At 51.3% G+C, this 26,801-nt stretch overlaps 2 protein-coding genes across 2 annotated transcripts in view; both read left to right on the forward strand.

Moving 5' to 3' along the window:
* LOC121304304 (zinc finger protein OZF-like) overlaps positions 1-26,801 on the forward strand; it is a 727,904-nt gene that overhangs the window by 339,485 nt on the left and 361,618 nt on the right. The window lies entirely within an intron of this gene.
* On the forward strand, positions 565-24,798 carry phf1 (PHD finger protein 1). Its single transcript, XM_041235105.1, has 15 exons — positions 565-993; positions 3,272-3,413; positions 3,521-3,602; positions 4,459-4,554; positions 4,848-4,942; positions 6,089-6,237; positions 7,526-7,621; positions 10,012-10,080; positions 10,307-10,349; positions 10,629-10,696; positions 12,032-12,178; positions 19,394-19,511; positions 21,531-21,634; positions 23,046-23,144; positions 23,813-24,798. The coding sequence occupies exons 2-15, from the start codon at positions 3,288-3,290 to the stop codon at positions 24,009-24,011; spliced, it is 1,491 nt and encodes a 496-aa protein (XP_041091039.1). The 5' UTR covers positions 565-993; positions 3,272-3,287; the 3' UTR covers positions 24,012-24,798.

The following is a 26,801-nucleotide window of genomic DNA, read 5'->3' on the forward strand; positions in this document are numbered from 1 at the left end:
TGTGTGTGTGTGTGTGTGTGTGTGTGTGTGTGTGTGTGTGTGTGTGTGTGTGTGTGTGTGTGTGTGTGTGTGTGTCTCTGTATGCATGTCTGTGTGTGTGTGTGTGTGTGTGTCTGTGTGTGTGTGTGTGTGTGTGTGTGTGTCTCTGTATGCATGTCTGTGTGTGTGTGTGTGTGTGTGTGTGTATGCATGTCTGTGTGTGTGTGTGTGTGTATGCATGTCTGTGTGTGTGTCTATGCAGAGACATACGTACAGACACACACACAAACACGGTCTGCCCATGTTCAGTCACAGACCCAGACACACACAGGTCATACGTACAGGCTGTGTGTGTGTGTGTGTGTGTCGTATGCATGTCTGTGTGTGTGTGTGTGTGTGGTCTGTATGCACATGTCTGTGTGTGGTGTATGTACACACACACACAGACATACGTACAAGACAGACACACACACACAAACACGGTCTGACACTAGTCACAGACACACACACCACACAGGACTGAGACTCGACATACATTGAAATCTCTCCTCCCTCCCTCTCTCTCTCTCTCTCTCTCTCTCTCTCTCTCTCTCTCTCTCTCTCTCTAGTGTCTGTATTTTGCTCTGCGTCATAAGCAAAACTCGCTGAAGAAATGGCGTCTGTAAGCGTTTGATTGTACTGTATATAAACACACACACACACACACACACACACACTACAGCAGAGCAGCAGCCGGACAGCCGGACAGTGACGGATAGCAGCAGCGCCTGCGAGGAGACAGACCGACAGACACGCCGCGGATCCACCGAGCCAACTTCGGGTTTTGTTTGCTTAGCCTTTGATGCCCGAGTTTTACCGAACCGAGTCGAACCGGAGATAGGCCAAACTGCACAGAGTGTGAGACAGAGAGAGGGAGAGAAGGAAAAGGGGCGGGCCAGGTAATTAAATCGAGTCGGAACCGAAAAGAAGAGAGACAGAGAGAGTCTAGGAGCTTGGAACAGAGATTAAAAAAAGGTAAATCTATCTATCTATCTATCTATCTATCTATTTATTATTATTATTATTATTATTATTATTATTATTATTATTATGATGATGATGATGATGATGTTTGGAATGTGTTTCCCACTTGTAGATTATAATACACACATATTTACAGACAGTTTCAGATTTATACTCACATCGGTCTGGCTTAGGAATTGTATTCGTGTAAAAATATCCAAAAATGACACACAGACAGACAGACACGGACAGACAGACACGCTGTAACGTGTACCACTAAATGTGTTTTCCCTTTGTAAAAACACATCTAAGTGCAACAAAGCACGTTTAACCCAGAGTAGACTGCACTGTAGTAAATGCAGATTGTAGCCACGGGAAAGCATGCAGAGACTGCAGATGTACTGTGCTGAACTGGGACCAGGACAGACTGCCCTGTCTCACTGGTTCTAGTGCTGGGCTGTGATTCCGTATAAACAACATCTCCCCTCATTCACATTCACTGCAGAGAGAGAGAGAGAGAGAGAGAGAGAGAGAGAGAGAGAGTGACAGTGAGACAGAGCATGTGAGTGTGAGAGAGAGTGTGAGAGAGTGTCACCACATGACGTTCTACCCACACCCCAGCTCGTCAGTGTGTCCCGAGCACTCACCATCTAAAGTATGAGGCACTCACACTCTGAGTGAGAACTTAGTGTACGGGAGTCGAGATAGTGAGACTCACACGAGATAGTCCCTTCAACTTCGAGCAGATGAGGTGTGACACTCGGCTCTCTCAAGTGAGTGAGAAATAGTGAGGGAGTTGAGCGAGATAGTGAGAGTGTGAGCGAGATAGTGAGAGAGAGTGAGAGTGTGAGCGAGATAGTGAGAGAGAGTGAGAGTGTGAGCGAGATAGTGAGAGAGAGTGAGAGTGTGAGTGTGAGCAAGCGAGATAGTGAGAGAGATATTGAGAGAGTGAGTGTGAGCGAGTGTGAGTGAGTGAGAGATAGTGAGAGAGTGTGAGTGTGAGCAAGATAGTGAGAGTGAGTGTGAGAGAGTGAGTGAGAGTTGAGATAGTGAGAGAGAGTGAGAGTGAGAGTGTGAGTGAGAAATAGTGAGAGAGAGTTGAGATAGATAGTGAGAGTGTGAGCAAGAGAGATAGTGAGAGAGTGAGTGCGAGTGAGTGAGTGTGAGCAAGCAAGATAGAGATAATGAGAGTGAGATAATGAGAGAGTGAGTGAGAGAGATAGTGAGAGAGTGTGAGTGTGAGCGGGAGACAGTGAGAGAGCGGGTGTGAGAGAGTTGAGAGAGATAGTGAGAGAGTGAGCAAGAGAGATAGTGAGAGAGATAGTGAGTGTGAGCGAGAGACAGTGAGAGAGCGAGTGTGAGAGTTGAGAGATAGTGAGAGAGTGAGTGAGCAAGAGAGATAGTGAGAGAGATAGTGTGAGTGAGCGAGGTAGTGAGAGTGAGTGAGAGTGTGAGAGAGTGAGTGAGTGAGAGACATAGTGAGAGATAGATAGTGAGAGTGAGTGAGAGAGTGTGAGTGAGCAAGAGAGATAGTGAGTGTGAGTGAGTGAGCAAGCGAGATAGAGAGATAATGAGAGAGAGATAGTGAGAGAGTGAGTGAGCAAGAGAGATAGTGAGAGAGCGAGTGTGAGAGAGCGAGTGTGTGTGAGTGTGAGAGAGAATTGAGATAGATAGTGAGAGTGTGAGCGAGAGAGATAGTGAGAGAGTGAGTGTGAGTGAGTGAGTGTGAGCAAGCGAGATAGAGAGATAATGAAAGTGAGATAATGAGAGAGTGAGTGAGAGATAGTGAGAGAGTGTGAGCGAGAGAGACAGAGAGAGTGTGAGTGAGATAGTGAGAGAGCGAGTGTGAGAGAGTTGAGAGAGATAGTGAGAGAGTGAGTGAGCAAGAGAGAGTGTGAGTGAGGTAGTGTGAGTGAGCGAGTGTGAGAGTTGAGAGAGATAGTGAGAGAGTGAGTGAGCAAGAGAGATAGTCAGAGAGATAGTGTGAGTGAGCGAGTGTGAGAGTTGAGAGATTGTGAGAGATATAGTGTGAGTGAACGAGATAGTGAGTGTGAGTGAGAGAGTGAGCGAGAGAGATAGTGTGAGTGAGAGAGTGTGAGTGAGCGAGAGATAGTGAGTGTGAGTGTGAGAGAGTGTGAGTGAGCGAGAGAGATAGTGAGAGAGTGAGAGAGAGTGAGTGTGAGAGAGTGAGTGTGAGTGAGAGTGTGTGAGTGTTTATTCAACTTGATGTTACTTAACAAAGTTGTTTAATTTATTCATTTTCAATCCTCACTGTTATGATGTCATGCAGGGGCAGAAGTGATGTGATGGACAGCCAGGGCTCCTCTGGAGGTCAGAGTTGGAAGGTCACGCAAGGTCACGGGGTAACAGAGGGGGACGATGTGCTGGCACGCTGGAGCGATGGCCTGCTGTACCTGGGGACAGTGAAGAGGGTGAGTGTGAGAGAGGGGGAGGAGGAGAGGCAGTCGGATGTGTGTTTGTGTGATTCTGCCTGTCTCTCAATCTCTCACTCTCTCCCTCACTCTCTGTGTTTTCTCAGGTTGACAGAGTGAAGCAGTCCTGTCTCGTCCGTTTTGAAGACAACTCAGAGTTTTGGGTGCTGTGGAAAGACATTCACTCATGTGAGCAAGTCTTTACTCTCACACGCACACTCTCCCTCACACTGTCACTTTCACACACTCTCACTCTCACGCTCACTCCCACTCTCACACCCACTCTCACGCTCACTCACACTCACTCCCAATCTCACACTCTCACACCCACTGTCACTTTCACTCTCACTCCCACTCTCACTCTCACACCCACTCTCACTCACACTGTCACTCACACTCACACTCTCACACCCACTGTCACTTTCACTCACACTCCCACTCTCACACCCACTCTCACTCCCACTCTCATGCTCACTCCCACTCCCACTCCCACTCACGCTCACTCCCATTCTCACACTCTCACACCCACTGTCACTCTCACTCCCACTCTCACACCCACTCTCACTCCCACTCACGCTCACTCCCACTCTCACACCCACTGTCACTTTCACTCTCACTCTCACTCACACTCTCACTCCCTCTCACACTCCCATTCACTCTCACTCCCACTCCCACTCCATCTCACACTCACTTTTGCATTGAGGGAACAGTGCTGCTCATCTTTCTGCTCAATCGGATCACTGCTGTACAGCTCTGAGTGGATCGGGGGAGCAGAACGTGTCGTCATGTGGGTTCTTTCACTGAGGTGCTCTGAGCGGCTCCCTTACTCAGCGCACCCATGGATTACATGTGCTGTCCCCTAAAGAGGCTGGAGAAGCACCTGTCCTGTGCTGTACTGCAGTGACTAAACAGCCCTACACTGCCTCTAGATATGCGGATCACTTACAACTACAAACATGGGGCCCACACGTCAGAGCGTGTATGGGCGCCTCCCTCCTGTTTGTAGTTCTTTAGTAATGGCGCTGCCTGTGCTGTGTCTTTGCAGCGGTGGTGCCCGGGATGGAGGGAGTGTGCTGCGTGTGTCGAGGAGAGGAATGCGCAGGCAAGAGCAGGATCGTCAACTGTCACAAGTGCAGACATGGTGAGAGGAAGAGAAGAGAGAGACAGAGGGGGCATGTGTATTCAGTCGAAGCTATGAAATACCAGCTATTTCAGTAAATGAATGCACTCTCCCCTCCCATCGCTTTCTCTCTCCTCCCCTCTCTCTCCGTTGCCCCCCCTCCCCTCTCCTCTCTTCCCTCCTCTCTCTCCTTATCTCTCTCCCCTCCCCTCTCTTTCCCCCTCTCTTTCCTCCTCTCTCTCTCCCCTCCCCTCTCTTCCCCCCTCTCCTCCTCCTCTCTCTCCCACTCTTCTCTCCCCTCTCCTCTCTCTCAGGGTATCACCCTCAGTGTCACTCTCCTCATATCGACTCCGATCTCGACGGCTCTCCCTGGATCTGCAGACAATGTGTCTTTGCTGTGGCCACCAAGGTAACCAGTTCAACCAGTACAATTCCCCAGTCCGACCAAGCTTCTCCCAGTCCGACCAAGCTTATCCCAGTCCGACCGAGCTTCTCCCAGTCCAGCCCAGCTCTCCCAACCTGATCCAGCTCTCCCAGCCTGATCCAGCTCTCCCAGCCTTATCCAGCTCTCCCATTCCAACCCAGCTCTCCCATTCCATCCCAGCTCTCCCAGTCCAGTACAGCTGTCCCAGCCTGATCCAGCTCTCCCAGTCCAGCCCAGTTCTCCCAGTCCAGCCCAGCTTTCCCAGCCAGTCACAGCTCTCCCAGCCAGTCAGCTCTCCCAGCCTGCCCCAGCTCTCCCAGCCCGACCCAGCTCTACCAGTCCAACCCAGCTCTCCCAGTCCAACTCAGCTCCTTCCCTCCCAGTCTGACCCAGCTGCCATTATATTTCTTTAACATCCATAGGGTGCACTGTGACTCCTTTATGTATGTGACGGAGCGCCACTGACTCAGCGATATTCACAGTGTATGTGTGTGTGTGTGTGTGCGTGTGCGTGTGCGTGTGCGTGTGTGCGTGTGTGTGTGCGTGTGTGTGTGCGTGCGTGTGTTTGTGTGTGTGTGTTTGTGTCAGTGTGTGTGTGTGTGTGTGTGTGTGTGTGTGCGTGCGTGTGTGTGTGTGTGTGTGTGTGTGTGTGTGTGTGTGTGTGTGTGTGTGCGTGCGTGTGTGTGTGTGTGTGTGTGTGTGTGTGTGTGTGTGTGTGTGTGTGTGTGTGTGTGTGCGTGTGTGTGTGTGTGCGTGTGTGTGTGTGGTGCACGTGTGTGTGTGTGTGTGGTGTGTGTGTGTGTGTGTGTGAGTGTGTGTGTGTGTGTGTGTGCAGTGTTGTGTGTGTGTGTGTGTGTGTGTGTGCGAGTGTGTGTGTGGTGTGTGGTGCGTGTGTGTGTGTGTGTGTGTGCCGTGTGTGGGGTGTGTGTGTGTGCGTGTGTGTGCGTGTGTGTGTGTGTGTGTGTGTTGTGTGTGTGTGTGTGTGTGTGCGAGTGTGTGTGTGTGTGTGTGCTCTGTGTGTGTGTGTGTGTTGTGTGTGTGTGTGTGTGTGTGTGTGCGAGTGTGTGTGTGTGTGTGCCCCCCCCCCTGTGTGTGTGTTTATAGTAATTCCCGGTTGAAATTTCTCCTCAGAGGGGGGGTGCTATGAAGAAGGGTCGCTTTGCTCGCCTCATGCAAGCTATGAAGCTGCTGCTGCCCTATCAGCTGTCAGCTCTGGACTGGGACCCCCAACACCTGACCAATCAGCAGCAGTGTTACTGTTACTGTGCCGGCCCTGGGGAGTAAGTAAACACCTTCCTCTGTACCCCCTGTACCCTCCCCCTTACCCCTCCCCATCTCACCTGTCTCCTCTCCTCTCCTCTGTCCTCACTCTCATTTCTATCACTCTCACCTGTCTCCTCCTTAAACACCCCCCCCCCTCCCTCTATATTAAACACAACCACCCCTCTATATTAAACACATCCCTCCTCCCTCTATATTAAACACAATCCCCCCCTCCCTCTATATTAAACACAACCCCCCCTCCCTCTATATTAAACACATCCCTCCTCCCTCTATATTAAACACAACCCCCCCTCCCTTTATATTAAACACAACCCCCCCTTCCTCCCTCTATATTAAACACAAACCCTCCTCCCTCTATATTAAACACACACACCCCCCCTCTATATTAAACACCCCCTCCCTCTATATTAAACACCCCCCCTCTATATTAAACACCCCCCCTCTATATTAAACACCCCCCCTCTATATTAAACACAACCCCCCCTCCCTCTATATTAAACACAACCCCCCCTCTATATTAAACACAATCCCCCCTCTCTATATTAAACACAATCCCTCCCTCCCTCTATATTAAACACAATCCCTCCTCCCTCTATATTAAACAGAATCCCCCTTCCTCCCTCTATATTAAACACAATCCCTCCCTCCCTATTAAACACACACCCCTCCCTCCCTCTATATTAAACAGTACCCCCCTCCCTCTATATTAAACACAATCCCTCCCTCCCTCCCTCTCTAGTGTGATGTGTTTGCCCCTCATTAGGAGAGAACACACACCCCAAACGGGGAGTAAATATTGTCCCCTAGTGGAAATGGTCAATCACCGGGGACACCACTGGAAAGGAGATATTAGTGAGTACAGACTGTCTCTTTGGTCCCTAGTGAAGAGGAGAGGTTTGAGGAGAGGAGAGTGCGACCCAGGGCAGATCTAGAGGAGAAGAGCGGGTCCCCTCCCTCTCTAGTCCTCTCCTCCTCTCTCCCCTTCTCTCTCTCTCCCCCTCTCCCCTCTCCTTCTCTCCTCCCCTCTCTCCTCCCCTCTCCCCTCTCTCCCCTCTCCTCTCTCTCTCTCTCTCCTCTCTCCTCTCTCCTCTCTCTCTCTCCAGTATGAGCACCCCTCGAGCAGGAGGAGCCTCTCTTCTCTCTCTCTCCTCTTCTCTCCTCTCTCTTCACTCCTCTCTCCTCTCTCCTCACTCCTTCTCTCCCCTCTCCTCTCTCCTCACTTCTCTCTCTCGCTCCCCCTCTCCCCTCTCTCTCTCTCTCTCTCTCTCTCTCCTCCCTCTCCAGGTGGAATCTCAAGATGCTGCAGTGCTGTTGTTGTGGTCAGTGGTTTCATGAGGCCTGCACTCAGTGTCTGACCAAACCACTGCTGTACGGAGACAGGTGAGACCACAGCTCATCTCACACACTCACAAACTCTTGCACTCTCTCACTCTCACACTCACTCACACTCACAAACTCTCACACTCACTCTCACTCACACTCACAAACTCTCACATTCACAGTCTCACTCACACTCTTACACTGTCACTCACACACTCTCAGTCCTGATAAAGTCCACAAGGATTGAGTGGGAGAGACTGTTGTGCAGAGTGATAAGTGTGAGAGAGTGAAGTGTGCACAGAGTGTGCACAGAGTGTTGGTGTAGAGTGAGAGTTCACTGTGAGTGTGACACAGGTAAGTGTGAGAGTGAGTCTCAGAGAGTGACTCACGCTCTCTTGTACCACTCGACATGAGACTGTGTTGCAGAGTGAGACGCTGAGAGTGAGTGGGAGAGAGTGGACTGTGAGAGAGTGTGTGGAGAGTGAGGTGAGAGTGTACAGTGGGAGGTGTGTTGGAGGAGAGTTTGAGTGGGTGTGGTGAGTGTAAGCTGTAGTGTGTGATGAGTGACTCGTCTCACTGTGTCTCTGCGTGTGAAGAGACACTCTCACATTCACACTCTCTCACTCACGCTCTCACTTTCACTCTCACTCACACTCTCTCACACACTCTCACTCTCACACTCTCACCCTCACTCTCACACACTTCACACTCCGCACCACTCACACTCTCTCACTCACGCTCTCTCACACTCTCACTCACACTCTCTCACTCTCACTCACCCTCTCACACACTCTCTCACTCTCACACTCACTCACACTCACATTCACTCACTCACACTCTCACTCTCTCTCACTTTCACTCACCCTCTCTCACCCTCTCACATTCACACTCTCACTCACACACTCACATTCACTCACTCACACTTTCACTCTCACTCTCACTCACCCTCTCTCACACACTCACACACTCACACTCACATTCACACTCTCACTCACACACTCACATTCACTCACTCACACTTTCACTCTCTCACTCTCACTCACCCTCTGTCACACACTCTCACTCACACACTCACATTCAGTCACACTCACTCACACTCTGCGTGAGAGAGTGAGTGGAAAGAGTCTCATGAGCTCTGAGGAACGACATACCTCTCTGTCCACGACGACGAGTGTAAGTCACGTTTGTGTGTGTGTCACTGTGTCCACCTCTGTGTGCTGCGACTGTCTGTCCTGTGTCACGTGTCTGGCTGCTGTGTGTGTCACAGGTCCACTGTGTGTATGTGTGTGTGTCCGTCTCGACTCTTCACTCGTCACTCTGTCGCTGTGGTGGCAGTGCTCTGTCTGTGTCTTGTCTCAGACAGACAGACAATTCTGTTCAATTTGATACTTCAATATAATTCCTTCTTGGTGTCTGTGTTAGTTTACTGCATTCCTACATACTGTAGTGTAGTCTCATTAAAGCTGCGGACAGACAGACTGACAGACAGTGAGGGAGAAACTGCAGAGAATGTAGCACACGTACAAAGCCTGTGTGTGTGTATGTGTGTTTCAGCGCTATGCTCTCCTCTCTCTGTACCCTGCTCTCATCCTGTGTGTTTGAGTCAGCGCTGTGCTCTCCTCTCTCTGTACTCTGCTCTCATCCTGTGTGTTTGAGTCAGCGCTGTGCTCTCCTCTCTCTGTACCCTGCTCTCATCCTGTGTGTTTGAGTCAGCGCTGTGCTCTCCTCTCTCTGTACCCTGCTCTCATCCTATGTGTTTGAGTCAGCGCTGTGCTCTCCTCTTTCTGTACCCTGCTCTCATCCTGTGTGTTTGAGTCAGCGCTGTGCTCTCCTCTCTCTGTACCCTGCTCTCATCCTGTGTGTTTGAGTCAGCGCTGTGCTCTCCTCTCTCTGTACCCTGCTCTCATCCTGTGTGTTTGAGTCAGCGCTGTGCTCTCCTCTCTCTGTACCCTGCTCTCATCCTGTGTGTTTGAGTCAGCGCTGTGCTCTCCTCTCTCTGTACTCTGCTCTCATCCTGTGTGTTTGAGTCAGCGCTGTGCTCTCCTCTCTCTGTACCCTGCTCTCATCCTGTGTGTTTGAGTCAGCGCTGTGCTCTCCTCTCTCTGTACCCTGCTCTCATCCTGTGTGTTTGAGTCAGCGCTGTGCTCTCCTCTCTCTGTACCCTGCTCTCATCCTGTGTGTTTGTATCAGCGCTGTGCTCTCCTCTCTCTGTACCCTGCTCTCATCCTGTGTGTTTGAGTCAGCGCTGTGCTCTCCTCTCTCTGTACCCTGCTCTCATCCTGTGTGTTTTAGTCAGCGCTGTGCTCTCCTCTCTCTGTACCCTGCTCTCATCCTGTGTGTTTGAGTCAGCGCTGTGCTCTCCTCTCTCTGTACCCTGCTCTCATCCTGTGTGTTTGTATCAGTGCTGTGCTGTCCTCTCTCTGTAACCTCCTCTGTGTTTTTTCTCTCAGGTTCTACCAGTTTGAGTGCTCAGTCTGCACGAGAGGACCAGAAACCATTAAGAGACTGGCCATGAGCTGGTAAATATGAGCACACCACTGGGAGGAGAGAGAGGGAGGGAGGCTGGCTCTAGTGGTTGGAGCTGAGAGGGACTTGGAGGGAGGGAGGGAGGGATTTGGAAGGAGGGAATGTTAGAGCGAAGGGGGTTAGAGTGAGAACGACTTAGGGAGGCTAGCTTCAGGGTTGGTAACCTCCTCTGTGTTTTTTAGGGAGATTATCCTCCCTTCTCTCCTATCCTCCTTGTAGGGTAGATATCGCTCACCTGGTTCTGTACCACCTCAGTCGCTCCTAACAAGAGGAAGCACGGAACCCCTTAAAGACTACACTGACTACGTCAACGACATCAAGATTTCACACAACTGACACACTGTACAAAACCAATGCGGACAGACACACAGATGCGTCTTAGTGGGGGAGGAGTGTCTGTGTGTATGTGTGTGTTTGTATGTATGTCTGTTGTGTGTCTGTGTGTTGGTGTTTGTGCCTGTCTGTGTGTCTGTCTCTGAGCCTAGTATGAAAATCTCTCTCTCTCTCTCTCTCTCTCTCTCTCTCTCTTTCTCTCTCTCAGCTGGCAGACACCCCAAAATCAGAGCGCTGTGAACACCTTCTCTCTGCCCTCAACTCCCAGAGAGACAGGTGAGTCCCTAACCCTAACCCTAACCCTACCCTCTCTGGGATGGTATCTGGAGGGAGGAGAGTTAGGAGTCTCCACTCACCTCTCCTGAGGATTGGAGAGACGGGAGTCCCTAACCAACCAACTGAGGGATCAACTCTGAGGCAACTGGGAGACAGGGGAGACTGGTCCCTCGATTGGTCCACTTCTTCGACTGCAATATCGAGTGACAGGGACTGGGGAGTAACCCTAGACTAGGCAGTTTCCGCTGTGGTTTGACCCATATTGCCCTAACCCTAACCCTAACCCTGTCCGCCCTCAACTCCCAGAGAGACAGGTTAGCTCCTAACCCTAACCCTAACCCTAACCCTAAACCTCTCAGAGAAAGTACTCTTTGTAAACCTTAACCCTAACCCTAACCCTAACCCTCTCTGCCCTCATCTCCCAGAGAGACAGGTTAGCTCCTAACCCTAACCCTCTCCGCCCTCAACTCCCAGAGAGAGAGGTGAGTCCTTAACCCTAACCCTAACCCTAACCCTCTCTGCCCTCATCTCGGAATGTAGCCAAGGAGAGAGGTGGTCCTAACCCTAACCCTCTCCGCCCTCAGGACTCCCAGAGAGAGAGGTGAGATCCTCATCCTCTCCGCCCTCAACTCCTAGAGAGACAGGTGAGCCCTAGGGGTATCTTCTGGAGACCAATCGAGGATTGAGAGGGAGGAGGGCCTAGTAAACCTGACCCTCTCTGGTCTCTGGACTGAGCCACTCTACCGTATGAAGGAATTGGGATTTACAGGACAGGGTGAGAGATCGGGAGTAGAGGGTCAGTCTCTGTCCAAGAGGATTTGGAGAGGTGTGATGTTGGAGGGTCTCTCTCCACCCAGGCATTGGTGGGACAAAATGACCGATCAAATTGTGGAGAGATCACAGAGCTCGTAGATCCTCATGCAGATCTGTTCATACCTCTCTCTTCGTCAATCGAACTGGGATTCACTGAGGGCGGGAAATCAGGGTTCTCTGTCCACTCTAACAGAGAACTGGGGAGTCCCATCATAAAGAGGGGTCTTCTCTGTCCACTCGAGGTCATGGGTCCCTATCAGGTGCGGGCCGTTGATACCTAACGCTGAGGATGCTGTGTCCCAATCACAGGTGTGTATGCAGCGTCTTCTCTGTCCTCTCATGAGTGATTGGGTCTGTTGGGAGCTGAGGATCTCTGACGGTAGCCCTAACCCTAACCCTAACCCTCTCCGCCCTCAACTCCTAGAGAGACAGGTGAGCCCCTCTACCCCTGTATAATTCCTTGTGTAGGACCCTGTTTAATTGCCCCTCTACCCCTGTATATGACCCTGTATTTTCCCGCAGGTTTGTTTCTGGTAAAGAGATCAAGAAGAAGAAGTGTCTGTTTGGGCTGCAGCTCCGAGCTCCGCCCCCACTGACCTCCGACCTCACACCTGTGACCCCCGACCCCCCCTGTGTGATGTCACGAGGGGCTTCCCATCCCAGAAGGAGGTGAGACAAAATAACTCGATTCCCAAATCTGTGGTGTCCCCTCATCACAGCGTCTCTCTGTCCCCTCATCACAGCGTCTCTCTCTGTCCCCTCATCACAGCGTCTCTCTGTCCCCCCTCATCACAGCGTCTCTTTGTCCCCTAATGTCAGTCTGTGTGTCTGTGTGTCACAGCGTGTTCTGTGTCCCCTCATCTCTCTCTCTCAACTCCTCATCACAGCCTCTCTGAAATCCCCTCTCACAGCGTCTCTCTCTCCCCTCATCTCTCTCTTGGCCCTCAGAACAGGTCTCTCTGTCCCATAATCACAGGTATCTCTGTCCTCATAACAGCGTCTCTCTGTCCACTATACAGGTCTCTCCTGGTCCCTCATAACAGGTCATAATCACCAGCGTCTCTCTGTCGTCTACTCCCCTTCACAGCAGAGACTGTCCCAAAGACAGGGCTGTCCCTCCTCAACAGCCTTCATCCTCCCCTCATCATAGAGTTCTCTCTCTGTGCGGCGCTCTGTCCTCCATACAGAGTATCCTGCCCCATCACACCTTTCCTCTCTCGCCCCTCAACTCCCAGAGAGGAGACATCATACAGAGGAGTCTCTCGTCCTCTATCACGTGTCTCTCTCGTCACTACGGATAAGAGAGTCGCCCCTAAATACCTCATCAGAGAGATCGACAGTGTGTGTCCCTCATCACAGCGGCACTAGATCCAAGCGTCTCTCTGTCCCCTAATCACAGCGTCTCTCTCTGTCCCCTCATCACAGCGTCTCTCTGTCCCCTCATCACAGCGTCTCTCTCCCCCTAATCACAGCGTCTCTCTCTGTCCCCTAATCACAGCTCTCTCTCTCCTCTCTGTCCCTCATCACAGCGTCTCTCTCTGTCCCCTAATCACAGAGTCTCTCTCTGTCCCCTCATCACAGAGTCTCTCTGTCCCCCCTAATCACAGCGTCTCTCTCTGTCCCCTAATCACAGAGTTCTCTCTGTCCCCTCATCACAGCGTCTCTCTGTCCCCTCATCACAGCGTCTCTCTCTGTCCCCTCATCACAGCGTCTCTCTCTGTCCCCTCATCACAGCGTCTCTCTGTCCCCTCATCACAGCGTCTCTCTGTCCCCTCATCACAGCGTCTCTCTCTGTCCCCTAATCACAGAGTCTCTCTGTCCCCTCATCACAGTCCCCTCCCCCCCCATCACAGCGTCTCTCTGTCCCCTCTGTCCCCTCATCACAGCGTCTCTCTCTGTCCCCTAATCACAGCGTCTCTCTCTGTCCCCTCATCACAGCGTCTCTCTGTCCCCTCATCACAGCGTCTCTCTCTGTCCCCTAATCACAGAGTCAGGTCCCCTCATCACAGAGTCTCTCTGTCCCCTCATCACCCCTCTCTGTCCCCTATCACAGCGTCTCTCTCTGTCCCCTAGGACTCTCTGTCCCCTTCACAGCGTCTCTCTGTCCCCTCTATCACAGCGTCTCTCTGTCCCCTCATCACAGCGTCTCTCTCTGTCCCCTCATCACAGAAGTCTCTCTGTCCCCTGCATCACAGAGTCTCTCTGCCCCCTCATCACAGACCTCTCTGACCCCTCATCACAGCGTCTCTCTCTCCCCCCCATCACAGCGTCTCTCTCTGAGGGGCTTCACAGCGTCTCTCTCTGTCCCCTCATCACAGCGTCTCTCTGTCCCCTCATCACATCTCTCTCTGTCCCCTCATCACAGCGTCTCTCTGTCCCCTAATCACAGCGTCTCTCTCTGTCCCCTCATCACAGCGTCTCTCTCTGTCCCCTCATCACAGCGTCTCTCTGTCCCCTCATCACAGCGTCTCTCTCTGTCCCCTCATCACAGCGTCTCTCTGTCCCCTCATCACAGCGTCTCTCTGTCCCCTCATCACAGCGTCTCTCTCTGTCCCCTCATCACAGCGTCTCTCTGTCCCCTCATCACAGCGTCTCTCTGTCCCCTCATCACAGCGTCTCTCTCTGTCCCCTCATCACAGCGTCTCTCTGTCCCCTCATCACAGCGTCTCTCTGTCCCCTCATCACAGCGTCTCTCTCTGTCCCCTCATCACAGCGTCTCTCTGTCCCCTCATCACAGCGTCTCTCTCTCCCCTCTCTCATCACAGCGTCTCTCTCTCCCCTCATCACAGCGTCTCTCTCTGTCCCCTCATCACAGCGTCTCTCTGTCCCCTCATCACAGCGTCTCTCTCTGTCCCCTCATCACAGCGTCTCTCTCTCCCCTCATCACAGCGTCTCTCTCTCCCCCTCATCACAGCGTCTCTCTCTGTCCCCTCATCACAGCGTCTCTCTGTCCCCTCATCACAGCGTCTCTCTCTGTCCCCTCATCACAGCGTCTCTCTCTGTCCCCTCATCACAGCGTCTCTCTGTCCCCTCATCACAGCGTCTCTCTGTCCCCTCTGTCCCCTCAGCGTCTCTCTCTGTCCCCTCATCACAGCGTCTCTCTGTCCCCTCATCACAGCGTCTCTCTCTGTCCCCTAATCACAGCGTCTCTCTCTGTCCCCTCATCACAGCGTCTCTCTGTCCCCTCATCACAGCGTCTCTCTCTGTCCCCTCATCACAGCGTCTCTCTGTCCCCTAATCACAGCGTCTCTCTCTGTCCCCTCATCACAGCGTCTCTCTGTCCCCTCATCACAGCGTCTCTCTGTCCCCTCATCACAGCGTCTCTCTGTCCCCCTCATCACAGCGTCTCTCTCTGTCCCCTCATCACAGCGTCTCTCTGTCCCCTCATCACAGCGTCTCTCTCTGTCCCCTCATCACAGCGTCTCTCTGTCCCCTCATCACAGCGTCTCTCTCTGTCCCCTCATCACAGCGTCTCTCTCTGTCCCCTCATCACAGCGTCTCTCTCTGTCCCCTCATCACAGCGTCTCTCTGTCCCCTCATCACAGCGTCTCTCTCTCCCCTCATCACAGCGTCTCTCTCTCATCACAGCGTCCCCTGCGTCCCCTAATCACAGCGTCTCTCTCTGTCCCCTCATCACAGCGTCTCTCTGTCCCCTCATCACAGCGTCTCTCTCTGTCCCCTCATCACAGCGTCTCTCTCTGTCCCCTCATCACAGCGTCTCTCTGTCCCCTCATCACAGCGTCTCTCTCTGTCCCCTAATCACAGCGTCTCTCTGTCCCCTCATCACAGAGTCTCTCTGTCCCCTAATCACAGCGTCTCTCTCTGTCCCCTAATCACAGCGTCTCTCTGTCCCCTCATCACAGCGTCTCTCTCTGTCCCCTAATCACAGCGTCTCTCTCTGTCCCCTCATCACAGCGTCTCTCTGTCCCCTCATCACAGCGTCTCTCTCTGTCCCCTAATCACAGCGTCTCTCTCTGTCCCCTCATCACAGCGTCTCTCTGTCCCCTAATCAGCGTCTCTCTCTGTCCCCTCATCACAGCGTCTCTCTCTGTCCCCTAATCACAGCGTCTCTCTGTCCCCTCATCACAGCGTCTCTCTCTGTCCCCTCATCACAGCGTCTCTCTCTGTCCCCTCATCACAGCGTCTCTCTCTGTCCCCTCATCACAGCGTCTCTCTGTCCCCTCATCACAGCGTCTCTCTCTGTCCCCTCATCACAGCGTCTCTCTGTCCCCTCATCACAGCGTCTCTCTGTCCCCTAATCACAGCGTCTCTCTCTGTCCCCTAATCACAGAATCAGTCTCTCTCTGTCCCCTCATCACAGCGTCTCTCTGTCCCCTCATCACAGCGTCTCTCTCTGTCCCCTCATCACAGCGTCTCTCTCTCCCCCCTCATCACAGCGTCTCTCTCTGTCCCCTAATCACAGCGTCTCTCTCTGTCCCCTCATCACAGCGTCTCTCTCTGTCCCCTCATCACAGCGTCTCTCTCTGTCCCCTCATCACAGCGTCTCTCTGTCCCCTAATCACAGCGTCTCTCTCTGTCCCCTAATCACAGCGTCTCTCTGTCCCCTCCCCTCATCACAGCGTCTCTCTCTGTCCCCTAATCACAGCGTCTCTCTCTGTCCCCTCATCACAGCTCTCTGTCCCCTCATCACAGCGTCTCTCTGTCCCCTAATCACAGCGTCTCTCTCTGTCCCCTAATCACAGCGTCTCTCTGTCCCCTCATCACAGCGTCTCTCTGTCCCCTAATCACAGCGTCTCTCTCTGTCCCCTCATCACAGCGTCTCTCTCTGTCCCCTCATCACAGCGTCTCTCTCTGTCCCCTCATCACAGCGTCTCTCTGTCCCCTCATCACAGTCCCCTGTCCCCTCATCACAGCGTCTCTCTGTCCCCTCATCACAGCGTCTCTCTCTGTCCCCTCATCACAGCGTCTCTCTCTGTCCCCTAATCACAGCGTCTCTCTCTGTCCCCTCATCACAGCGTCTCTCTCTCCCCTAATCACAGCGTCTCTCTCTGTCCCCTAATCACAGAGTCTCTCTGTCCCCTCATCACAGCGTCTCTCTCTGTCCCCTCATCACAGCGTCTCTCTCTGTCCCCTAATCAGTGTCTCTCTCTGTCCCCTCATCACAGCGTCTCTCTGTCCCCTAATCACAGCGTCTCTCTCTGTCCCCTAATCATCTCTCTGTCCCCTCATCACAGCGTCTCTCTGTCGTCACAGCGTCTCTCTCTCCCCTCATCACAGCGTCTCTCTCTGTCCCCTCATCACAGCGTCTCTCTGTCCCCTCATCACAGCGTCTCTCTCTCCCCCCTCATCACAGCGTCTCTCTCTGTCCCCTAATCACAGCGTCTCTCTCTGTCCCCTCATCACAGCGTCTCTCTGTCCCCTCATCACAGCGTCTCTCTGTCCCCTAATCACAGCGTCTCTCTCTGTCCCCTAATCACAGCGTCTCTCTGTCCCCTAATCACAGCGTCTCTCTGTCCCCTAATCACAGCGTCTCTCTCTGTCCCCTCATCACAGCGTCTCTCTCTGTCCCCTCATCACAGCGTCTCTCTGTCCCCTCATCACAGCGTCTCTCTCTGTCCCCTCATCACAGCGTCTCTCTCTGTCCCCTCATCACAGCGTCTCTCTCTGTCCCCTAATCACAGCGTCTCTCTCTGTCCCCTCATCACAGCGTCTCTCTCTGTCCCCTCATCACAGCGTCTCTCTGTCCCCTAATCACAGCGTCTCTCTGTCCCCTCATCACAGCGTCTCTCTCTGTCCCCTAATCACAGCGTCTCTCTCTGTCCCCTAATCACAGAGTCTCTCTGTCCCCTCATCACAGCGTCTCTCTCTGTCCCCTCATCACAGCGTCTCTCTCTGTCCCCTAATCACAGCGTCTCTCTCTGTCCCCTCATCACAGCGTCTCTCTGTCCCCTCATCACAGCGTCTCTCTCCCCTAATCACAGTCCCCTAATCACAGCGTCTCTCTCTGTCCCCTCATCACAGCGTCTCTCTGTCCCCTCTCACAGCGTCTCTCTGTCCCCTCATCACAGCGTCTCTCTCTGTCCCCTCATCACAGTCCCCTCTCTCTCTGTCCCCTCATCACAGCGTCTCTCTCTCCCCCTCATCACAGCGTCTCTCTCTCTCCCCTCATCACAGCGTCTCTCTCTGCCCCCTAATCACAGCGTCTCTCTCTGTCCCCTCATCACAGCGTCTCTCTGTCCCCTCATCACAGCGTCTCTCTCTCATCACAGCGTCTCTCTCTGTCTCATCACAGCGTCTCTCTCTCATCACAGCGTCCCCTCATCACAGCGTCTCTCTCTGTCCCCTAATCACAGCGTCTCTCTCTGTCCCCTCATCACAGCGTCTCTCTCTCCCCTCATCACAGCGTCTCTCTCTGTCCCCTAATCACAGAGTCTCTCTGTCCCCTCATCACAGCGTCTCTCTGTCCCCTAATCACAGCGTCTCTCTCTGTCCCCTCATCACAGCGTCTCTCTCTCTCTGTCCCCTAATCACAGCGTCTCTCTCTGTCCCCTCATCACAGCGTCTCTCTGTCCCCCTCACAGCGTCTCTCTCTGTCCCCTCATCACAGCGTCTCTCTCTGCCCCCTCATCACAGCGTCTCTCTCTGTCCCCTCACAGCGTCCCCTCATCACAGCGTCTCTCTCTCTCTGTCCCCTAATCACAGCGTCTCTCTCTGTCCCCTCATCACAGAGTCTCTCTGTCCCCTCATCACAGCGTCTCTCTGTCCCCTAATCACAGCGTCTCTCTCTGCCCCCTAATCACAGCGTCTCTCTGTCCCCTCATCACAGCGTCTCTCTGCCCCCTAATCAGTGTCTCTCTCTGTCCCCTCATCACAGCGTCTCTCTCTCATCCCCCTAATCAATCAGCGTCTCTCTCTGCCCCCTCATCACAGCGTCTCTCTCTCCCCCCTCATCACAGCGTCTCTCTGTCCCCTCATCAGCGTCTCTCTCTGTCCCCTCATCACAGCGTCTCTCTGTCCCCTCATCACAGCGTCTCTCTCTGTCCCCTCATCACAGCGTCTCTCTCTGTCCCCTCATCACAGCGTCTCTCTGTCCCCTCATCACAGCGTCTCTCTCTGTCCCCTAATCACAGCGTCTCTCTCTGTCCCCTCATCACAGCGTCTCTCTGTCCCCTCATCACAGCGTCTCTCTCTGCCCCTAATCACAGCGTCCCCTCATCACAGCGTCTCTCTGCCCCCTAATCAGTGTCTCTCTCTGTCCCCTCATCACAGCGTCTCTCTGCCCCCTCATCAGTGTCTCTCTCTGTCCCCTCATCACAGCGTCTCTCTGCCCCCTAATCAGTGTCTCTCTCTGTCCCCTCATCACAGCGTCTCTCTGCCCCCTAATCAGTGTCTCTCTCTGTCCCCTCATCACAGTGTGTCTGTCTCTCACAGCGTCCCCCCTCATCACACTGCCTCTCTCTGCCCCCTCATCACAGTGTCTCTTTGCCCCCTCACCAGTGTGTCTCTCTGCCCCCCTCATCAGTGTCTCTCTGTTCCTGTCACCACAGTGTCTCTCGCTGTCCTGATCATCACAGTGTGTCTCTCTGCCCCCTCACCAGTGTGTCTCTCTGCCCCCCTCATCAGTGTCTCTCTGTTCCCGTCACCACAGTGTCTCTCTCTGTCCTCATCATCACAGTGTGTCTCAGCCCCCTCATCACAGTGTCTGTCTGCCCCCTTGTCACAGTGTGTCTCTCTGCTCCCCTCATCAGTGTATCCGTCTCTGTCCCCCCTCATCACAGTGTCTCTCTGCCCCCTCATCACAGTGTGTCTCAGCCCCCTCATCACAGTGTGTCTCAGCCCCCTCATCACAGTGTCTCTCAGCCCCCTCATCACAGTGTGTCTCAGCCCCCTCATCACAGTGTGTCTCTCTCTATCCTCCCCCAGCCCCCTGGTGGAGCACCCTCTGGGGCAGGGCAGGGACCGGCACTCTGAACCTGAATCTAGAACCCTTGAGCTCCGGAACCGAAAAGCCAGGCGAGCATTGACCCGGGCCGTGAACCAGGTCAGTGATCTAGAACGGGGGTGGGGGGTGCTGGTGTCTAGAACAGAAAGCAAGAAATGTGATCTAGTACAGGGAGTGGGGTGTGGGATCTAGTGCAGGGAATGTATTTGGTTGTTTTCTTACGAATGTATTGCATGTCACATGTATAACACACAGTGGTGCTCAGCAGGGTGGAGCGCCCCCTGGAGGGCGTGTCGAGGGCGTGTGTGTCTCCTCTCTCACCTCAGTCTTGTTCAGCAGGGCGCTGTGGTGATATGCTGGCCAACGACAGACTGCGTATTACAGTTTTGTACAATTGCGTTGCCTCATTTCTCAATACAGTGTTCCAATGTGCACAACTGTTAACACAAGATGCTGAACTGCTGATTTTGGGGTCAAAATCCCATGCAAAGTGCAAAATAAATACTACTGTGTCAAATGAGATAAATACTTCTTGCAAAAGCAAACCATAGCATCAGAACATCAGCTGCTTTGGTCACTGAAGTTTAATCATTGAAGCATTGCTAAATAAAACACCCATTAGCAAATAATGCTGTCAAACACAAAATAATTCAAATCAAAACCTACAGAATAAAAATATCTAAATAATGTACAGTAAGCATTCGGCGATATTCTACACAGTCGCATCAAATATCATGTAGCAGACCAAAGATGACCAAAACCCAAATTACTGATCAAAATCCTGTATACAATGCAATGGGTTCAACCATGCAGCAATAAAGACCCTTAAAGCAAATACTGTGTCGAAAACATCAGAACCTGTCTTTGAACATTTGCTTTTTAATCTTTGAAACGCAATAACAGAAATTAATCTTAGAGTAACAATCTCGAATACTGCTGTTGGGGAAAAAAAGTAAATAAAAAAACCCTACAGTGATAGAAAGGTAAAGTGTGCTGACATTTTGTTTTACAAAGTATAATACATAAAATAATCAAAATTACAAATGAACAAAATCTGCTAGGAGCTATAGAATATTAGATATACTGTAACATGCATTCACTGATATTGACATCAATGATGTGTTCTCTGCTCTGCATTTGGCCAAAGATTCTGATCAGCATCACAGTGTATGTTTGCAAGGCACAGAGGAAAGTATCTTTAGCAATGGCTTATCCAAGCCTGGCTCTGTTGGATGAGTGCAGCCTGCTGGTAAGGGTTACGCTCTTAGACCTTCCACTTCCAGGTAGAAAAGAACTCCTCAGTGGGGTTCAGAAATGGGGAGTGTGGTGGCAAGACCATGGCGTGGAATTCTGTTAGTGCTGCAGACCACTGTCGCACAGCCACCTTGCGATGGAAACTGTCTCAAACTATAACAAGTGTAGTTGCTGTGTTTGGTTGTATGAGGCGATTGTGAAGCACATCCAGAAAATAGAGAAGATGAGCAGAATTATATGGCCCAGTGACTGGGTCTCTAACCACAACACCATTGTCAGACATTGCTACGGACGTGGTTATATTTCCACCTCCCTGTCCGGGCTCATTGACGGTGGCTCGTTGTCCAATGATATTCCGACCCTGTCTTTGAGGTTTGGCCAGGTTGAAGCCTGCCTCATCCATGTAGATGAATTCGTGGTGGCTGACTCCTGCATCCAGTTCCATCGTTCTCCGAACAACAAGGATAATGCATGCGATTTCCAGTAGATTCTGCCATATTACAATCACAGAGCAATGTTTGGAGCTTGTCCATTGTACGGCAGCACTGTGTTCATACCACCACTAGAATACTTACTGTATACTCACTTGAACATAGAAAGCGATTTGCAATTATGACCCCCAATTGTTACCAGGTGATCAAATAGTTACAAACTCTACCAGTTAAGTGTTTAGATGTTTGAACACTGCAATGAATCGTGGGGCTCTGTGGAAGGGATGACTGGGTCTTTGGAAAATACTTCAGTGTGATTGGCTGATTTCTGATTGGGTGAAAAGCCCTGGTGTAACCCATTTTAATTTATTACTCAACTCCACCCCCCGCCACCCCCACTCCGCACTGATTCGCTGTTCTGTTTGTCCCACAGGACGTCGTGCCCAATCCTGTGAGCCTGAGTCAGTGTTACCAGGGTTACGGGGGCGGGGGCAGTTTATACAACTTGTGGAAACCAGAGGAGCGTTGGGGTCAAGGGTGAGCTGACCAGAACTGACCATGAGGGGGGCAATGGGCAATAATAGAGGTGATACACAGTGTACAGTAATAGACACACAGTGTATAGTGATGGCTGTTTAACTCTGTCTCTCTCTCTTTCTGTCTCTCTCTGTCGCTCCCCCCCCCCCCCTCTCTCTCTCTCTCTCTCTCTCTCTCTCTGTCTCTCTCTGTGTCTCCTCTCCCTCAAGACACTCAGACGAGGGAGAGAAAGACCAATGCATTGCCAACGCATGTATTTCCAAGACACACTCAGAAGCTTAGTTAAGTTTTAGAGGTGTTGGAAACTCACTGGGAGACTGAATAACACTTCTGGGGGATTCTTTCTTGTCCCCTTCATAGTTACAAACTCTACCAGTTAAGTGTTTAGATGTTTGAACACTGCAATGAATCGTGGGGCTCTGTGGAAGGGATGACTGGGTCTTTGGAAAATACTTCAGTGTGATTGGCTGATTTCTGATTGGGTGAACAAGGGTATATTCAGATGGTGTTTCTGACTGAACATCCCGGTCCTGGGACCCGATGGGGGAGGGAGGACAGGTCACCATCTGAGACTGAGAGGTGTGGCCGCTCCTGTGAGCCTCTCAGTGTCTCTCGGGGGCTCTTGTGGAAACCAGACACTCACGAGGCCTGAGCCGAGAGGAGACCTGAAGAGAGACAGGAATCATGGGGTTTTACTGTTCGTCCTCGAGAGAGCGGTCGTGACCAATACTGAGAGAAGCTAGATAGAGAACGAGAGGTGTACGAGAGAGACGGGGACGCAGCGATCCAGAGTTTAGATCTAGCAGAGCGAACAAAGAAGAACGAACAGGGGGGTTTAACGAGAGAGGGAAGGAGGACGGAAGGAAGAGGAGTGAAAGAGACACCAGGGAGACCCAGACCCACCCTCCACCGACTTTGAGAGACACCAGGCCACAGACCAGAGAGGCAGGACGGGCCCAGTAAGGAGAGAGAGGAGGAGAAGGCGAGAGAAAGGGACAAGAACCCTCACGGAGGACAACAGCAGTGCCTTACAAGGAAGAAACATAACTCTCTTCTCTCTCTTCCTCTCCTCTCTCTCTATCTCTCTCCTCTCTCTCCTCTCTCTCTTTCTGTCTCTCTCTCTCGCTCCCCTCTCCCCCCTGTCTCTCTCTCCTCTCTCTCTCTCTCTCTCTTTCTGTTTGCTCTGTCTCTCTCTCTGGTCTCCTATTATCTCCTCTCTCTCTCTCTCTCTCTGTCTCTCTCTCTCTCTCTGTCTTCTCTCTCTCTCTCTCTCTCTCTATCTGTCTATCTATCTATCTCTCTCTCTCTGTCTGTACCTCTCCCTTTCTGTCTCTCTCTCTCTCTCTCTGTCTCTCTCTTCTGTGTCTCTTCTTTCTCTCTCTCTCTCTCTCTCTCTCTCTCTCTCTCTCAGCAGCTCTCCCCCTAAGAAGATGTTTGCCTCCTTCCACCCCTCTGCCAGCACAGTCTCCCAGTTCAGCTGCCCTCCTCCCAGTTCAAAGTACCAGTACAGGTCTGTCTTCCAGTCGTTTCCCCCATTTACTATTTAACCCTTTGCAGTCCTATGCTGGACCAGGTCCGACCCTGTCCCACATCATCACAGAGACGTCAAGCACAGGCCTCTATTCGTTTTATCTCCGGAAAAAACAGAGGAAACCTTTCAATGGCCGAGTGAGACTAACAGGAGCCGAGTGAAAACAAAAAAAAGTGTATCTGATAAACAAAGGAGAGAGCTGCTTCTGCATCCCGCGCTCAGAGAATATCACAGACACTGGCAGAGCTTTTTGAGATGTTATAGCAATAAAATAATGACTTGGATCACATTATTGAGGAGTTTGGTGATAAAACGAGTGATCAGGAGAGGATTTATCAGTATGCACGTCTATAAAGAGGTATGTGATAAATACAGCGAACAAGGGGTGGGGCTTGGCTGGAGATGCAGTGCTGAGTGTCTTGTTGTGATTCAATGCCTTTTAAACCTGTTTTACTCTGAAAAAAATCTTATAAACAGCGCATGCGAAAATAAATTGGACCCGATGCTCCTGACAAGCACTGAATAAATGGACCTCAAAGGGTTAATTAAAAAAAACATTTTGCTAAAACTTTAGGGTCACTTCTTAGATAATTCTCGTAGGACCTATCCTGGCCTAGGTCTCTCTCTCTCTCTCCCCCTCCCCTCAGTGATGAAGACAGCCTGTACCGCCACAAACAGGAAGCCTCCAGCGGCCATGACCTCACTTCCTGCCCCTGCAGCTGCCCTCCCGGCCCTGCCCCTGGCTCGGGGGTGGCTCGGGAGGCGGTGCGGGTCCTGGCGCGCCGGGTCACTGTGGACGGGACGGTGCAGTACCTGGTTGAGTGGGACAACATCAATGTCTTCTGAGTGTCCCACACTGCATCAAACACCTGAGGGATTCCATACCACATCACTTTGAGTAACCCCTCCTCCTGTTGCAGCATCATTCCTCACATCCTAGGGGGCAAGGGGGGGAGGGTTAAAGCCCCCCTTCTGCATCAATAGAGCTCTCAAACTCTTCTCAGTAACCCTTAACCTGCCCCCCCCCCCCTCACGTTGCCCCTAGTGGATATAAGAAGCACCGCCTTTGTTCTGATTGTATTTTTTTCACCCACTAGGGGGCAGAGTGTCGTGGGGGGCAGGTTCATGTCTGCACTCCACAGGGAGGCTTTTTAAAAAAGGCCCCAGGATGTGATGAGGGAAACTGTGAATTTAAACAGGAAGTGATGTAAGTGTGGTATTTCAGCTGCTGTTAGCAGCCACGGCTGGGGTGTGAAACTCGCCCGCTTTCCTTTGACAGCAGCCTCGCTGCCACCTGCAGGAGCGCTGTCCATCTTTACAACCCATTCTCTTCCCTCCTATTATCTGTGTTGTCTTTGCTCTGTGTCTCTGTCCTGTTTCCTCACTCAGTTTCGTTGCTGTAGTTCTTCCAGGTTTTAGTCTCCAGGCTGGTTCAGTGAGGTCATACTGTCTGGAGCAGTTCCAGTGCTAGTGTAATGTTCATTTAGACTTCTTCGCTGTACAAACTTTGTATTTGTCCAATGTTGGGTATTTTTTGTATATTTTTTGTTTTGTTTTGTATTGTTTGAAACATTTGAAAACGATGTTACAGAAGCGGAGCATAATATTGGATTAGCTTCTGCAAGTGAATGTATAATTTACAGCCTTAAAAAAAGAGCAAGATCTCCTTCTCTCTCCCTCTCCTCCCCTCCTCTCCCCATCCCCTCCCCTGTGCCCTCCCATCCCTCTCTCCTCAATCTCTCCTCTCTCCCCCCTCCTGCATCTCCCCTTCCCCAACCCTCTCCCTCTCTCCTGCATCTAAGTGTGCACTGACACCGTTTCTCCTGTAGAGGACAGTATTTGGACTATTTTGCTAAACTAATTTGCCTCTTACTCTCCACACACAGTATTTTTGTTGGACGACAGTATATTTAGAAAAAATAAGTTTTTGTGTCTGATCAGTACAAAGATTTTATATTTCATATTAATTGACAGCCTATATATGGAATTACCTTGTCAAAGAAAATATCAAAAATAAACATTCCTACCTATAGCAGCTATAGGGGATTGATGACTATAACAGCAAGACTAGAGCACAGTGTTTGATTGACTATAGCAGCTAGACTGGAGCACAGTGTTTGATTGCTGACTATAGCAGCTAGACTGGAGCACAGTGTTTGATTGCTGACTATAGCAGCTAGACTAGAGCACAGTGTTTGGTATTGCTGACTATAGCAGCTAGACTGGAGCACAGTGTTTGAGGTTGCTATAGCAGCTATGCCCCCAGTATTATGGTATGGCCTGGGTGAGTTCCTGTCTGATTTAGGCTGTCAATGTGTAACATACAGAGCTGATTTTATTTAACTGAAATGTATATTTTTTGGTTTCAGAGCAAGCATGGTATGTGGTGGTGGAGCAGATCTTTCTCTGTTCAAGATGTTGTCAAACTTGTTCCTTTAGTAAAACTAAAACAGTTACCACAACACTGTGCCTGTGTGTTTACTGGAGAGAGAGAGAGAGAGAGAGAGAGAGAAGGACTGAGAGAGGAGGAAGAGCAGAGAGAGAGAGAGAGAGAGAATGAATCCACTCTCATCACACACTCAGAGAGAGAGAGAATGAATCCACTCTCATCACACACACACACTCAGAGAGAGAGAAGAGAGAATCCACTCTCATCACACACTCAGAGAGAGAGAGAGAAGGAAGCCACCTCATCAGCACAGGACTTGAGGGGAGGAGAGAATGAATTCAAGCTCATAACACACTCAGTAGAGGGGGAGTGTGAGAAGGAGAATGAATTCCACACTCATTCACACACTCAGGGAGACTGATAATCCACTCACTCATCACACACTCGATAGAGAGAGAAGAATCACTCTATCACATACACTCAGAGGTAGAAAAGGAGAGAATGGATCCACTCTCATCACCCACTCCGAGGGAGAGAGAATGAATAGACTCTCACACACACTCAGCGGAGAATGAATCCACCTCTCATACACACTCAGGGAGGAGAATGAATCACTTAATCAACACTTCAGAGAGAGAGTATGAATCCACTCAACACACAGATCAGAGAGAGCAAGAGAATGAAATCCACACTCATCCACACAATCAGAGAGAGGAGGAGATATGAATCCACTCCATCACCACACTCAGAGAGAGGAGAGGTGAATCCAGCATAACACACTTAACATCAGCCACTCAGAGAGAGAGAGAGAGAATGAATCCACTCTCATCACACACTCAGAGAGAGAGAATGAATCCACTCTCATCACACACTCAGAGAGAGAGAATGAATCCACTCTCATCACACACTCAGAGAGAGAATGAATCCACTCTCATCACACACTCAGAGAGAAGAGAATGAATCCACACTCATCACACACACAGAGAGAGAGAGAATGAATCCACTCATCACACACACAGAGAGAGAGAGAATGAATCCACTCTCATCACACACTCAGAGAGAGAGAGAATGAATCCACTCATCACACACTCAGAGAGAGAGAATGAATCCACTCTCATCACACACTCAGAGAGAGAGAGAATGAATCCACTCTCATCACACACTCAGAGAGAGAGAATGAATCCACTCTCATCACACACTCAGAGAGAGAATGAATCCACTCTCATCACACACTCAGAGAGAGAATG

Source organism: Polyodon spathula, chromosome 37 (assembly GCF_017654505.1).
Source record: "Polyodon spathula isolate WHYD16114869_AA chromosome 37, ASM1765450v1, whole genome shotgun sequence".
In the NCBI taxonomy this organism is placed as follows: Eukaryota; Metazoa; Chordata; class Actinopteri; order Acipenseriformes; family Polyodontidae; genus Polyodon; species Polyodon spathula.

Coding starts and splice junctions, on each gene's coding strand:
- phf1 (XM_041235105.1), top strand. CDS start 3,288: ATGGACAGCCAGGGCTCCTCTGGAGGTCAGAGTTGGAAGGTCACGCAA. Junction 3,603..4,458: donor GTGGAAAGACATTCACTCAT/GTGAGCAAGTCT, acceptor GTGTCTTTGCAG/CGGTGGTGCCCGGGATGGAG. Junction 6,238..7,525: donor TACTGTGCCGGCCCTGGGGA/GTAAGTAAACAC, acceptor CTCCCTCTCCAG/GTGGAATCTCAAGATGCTGC.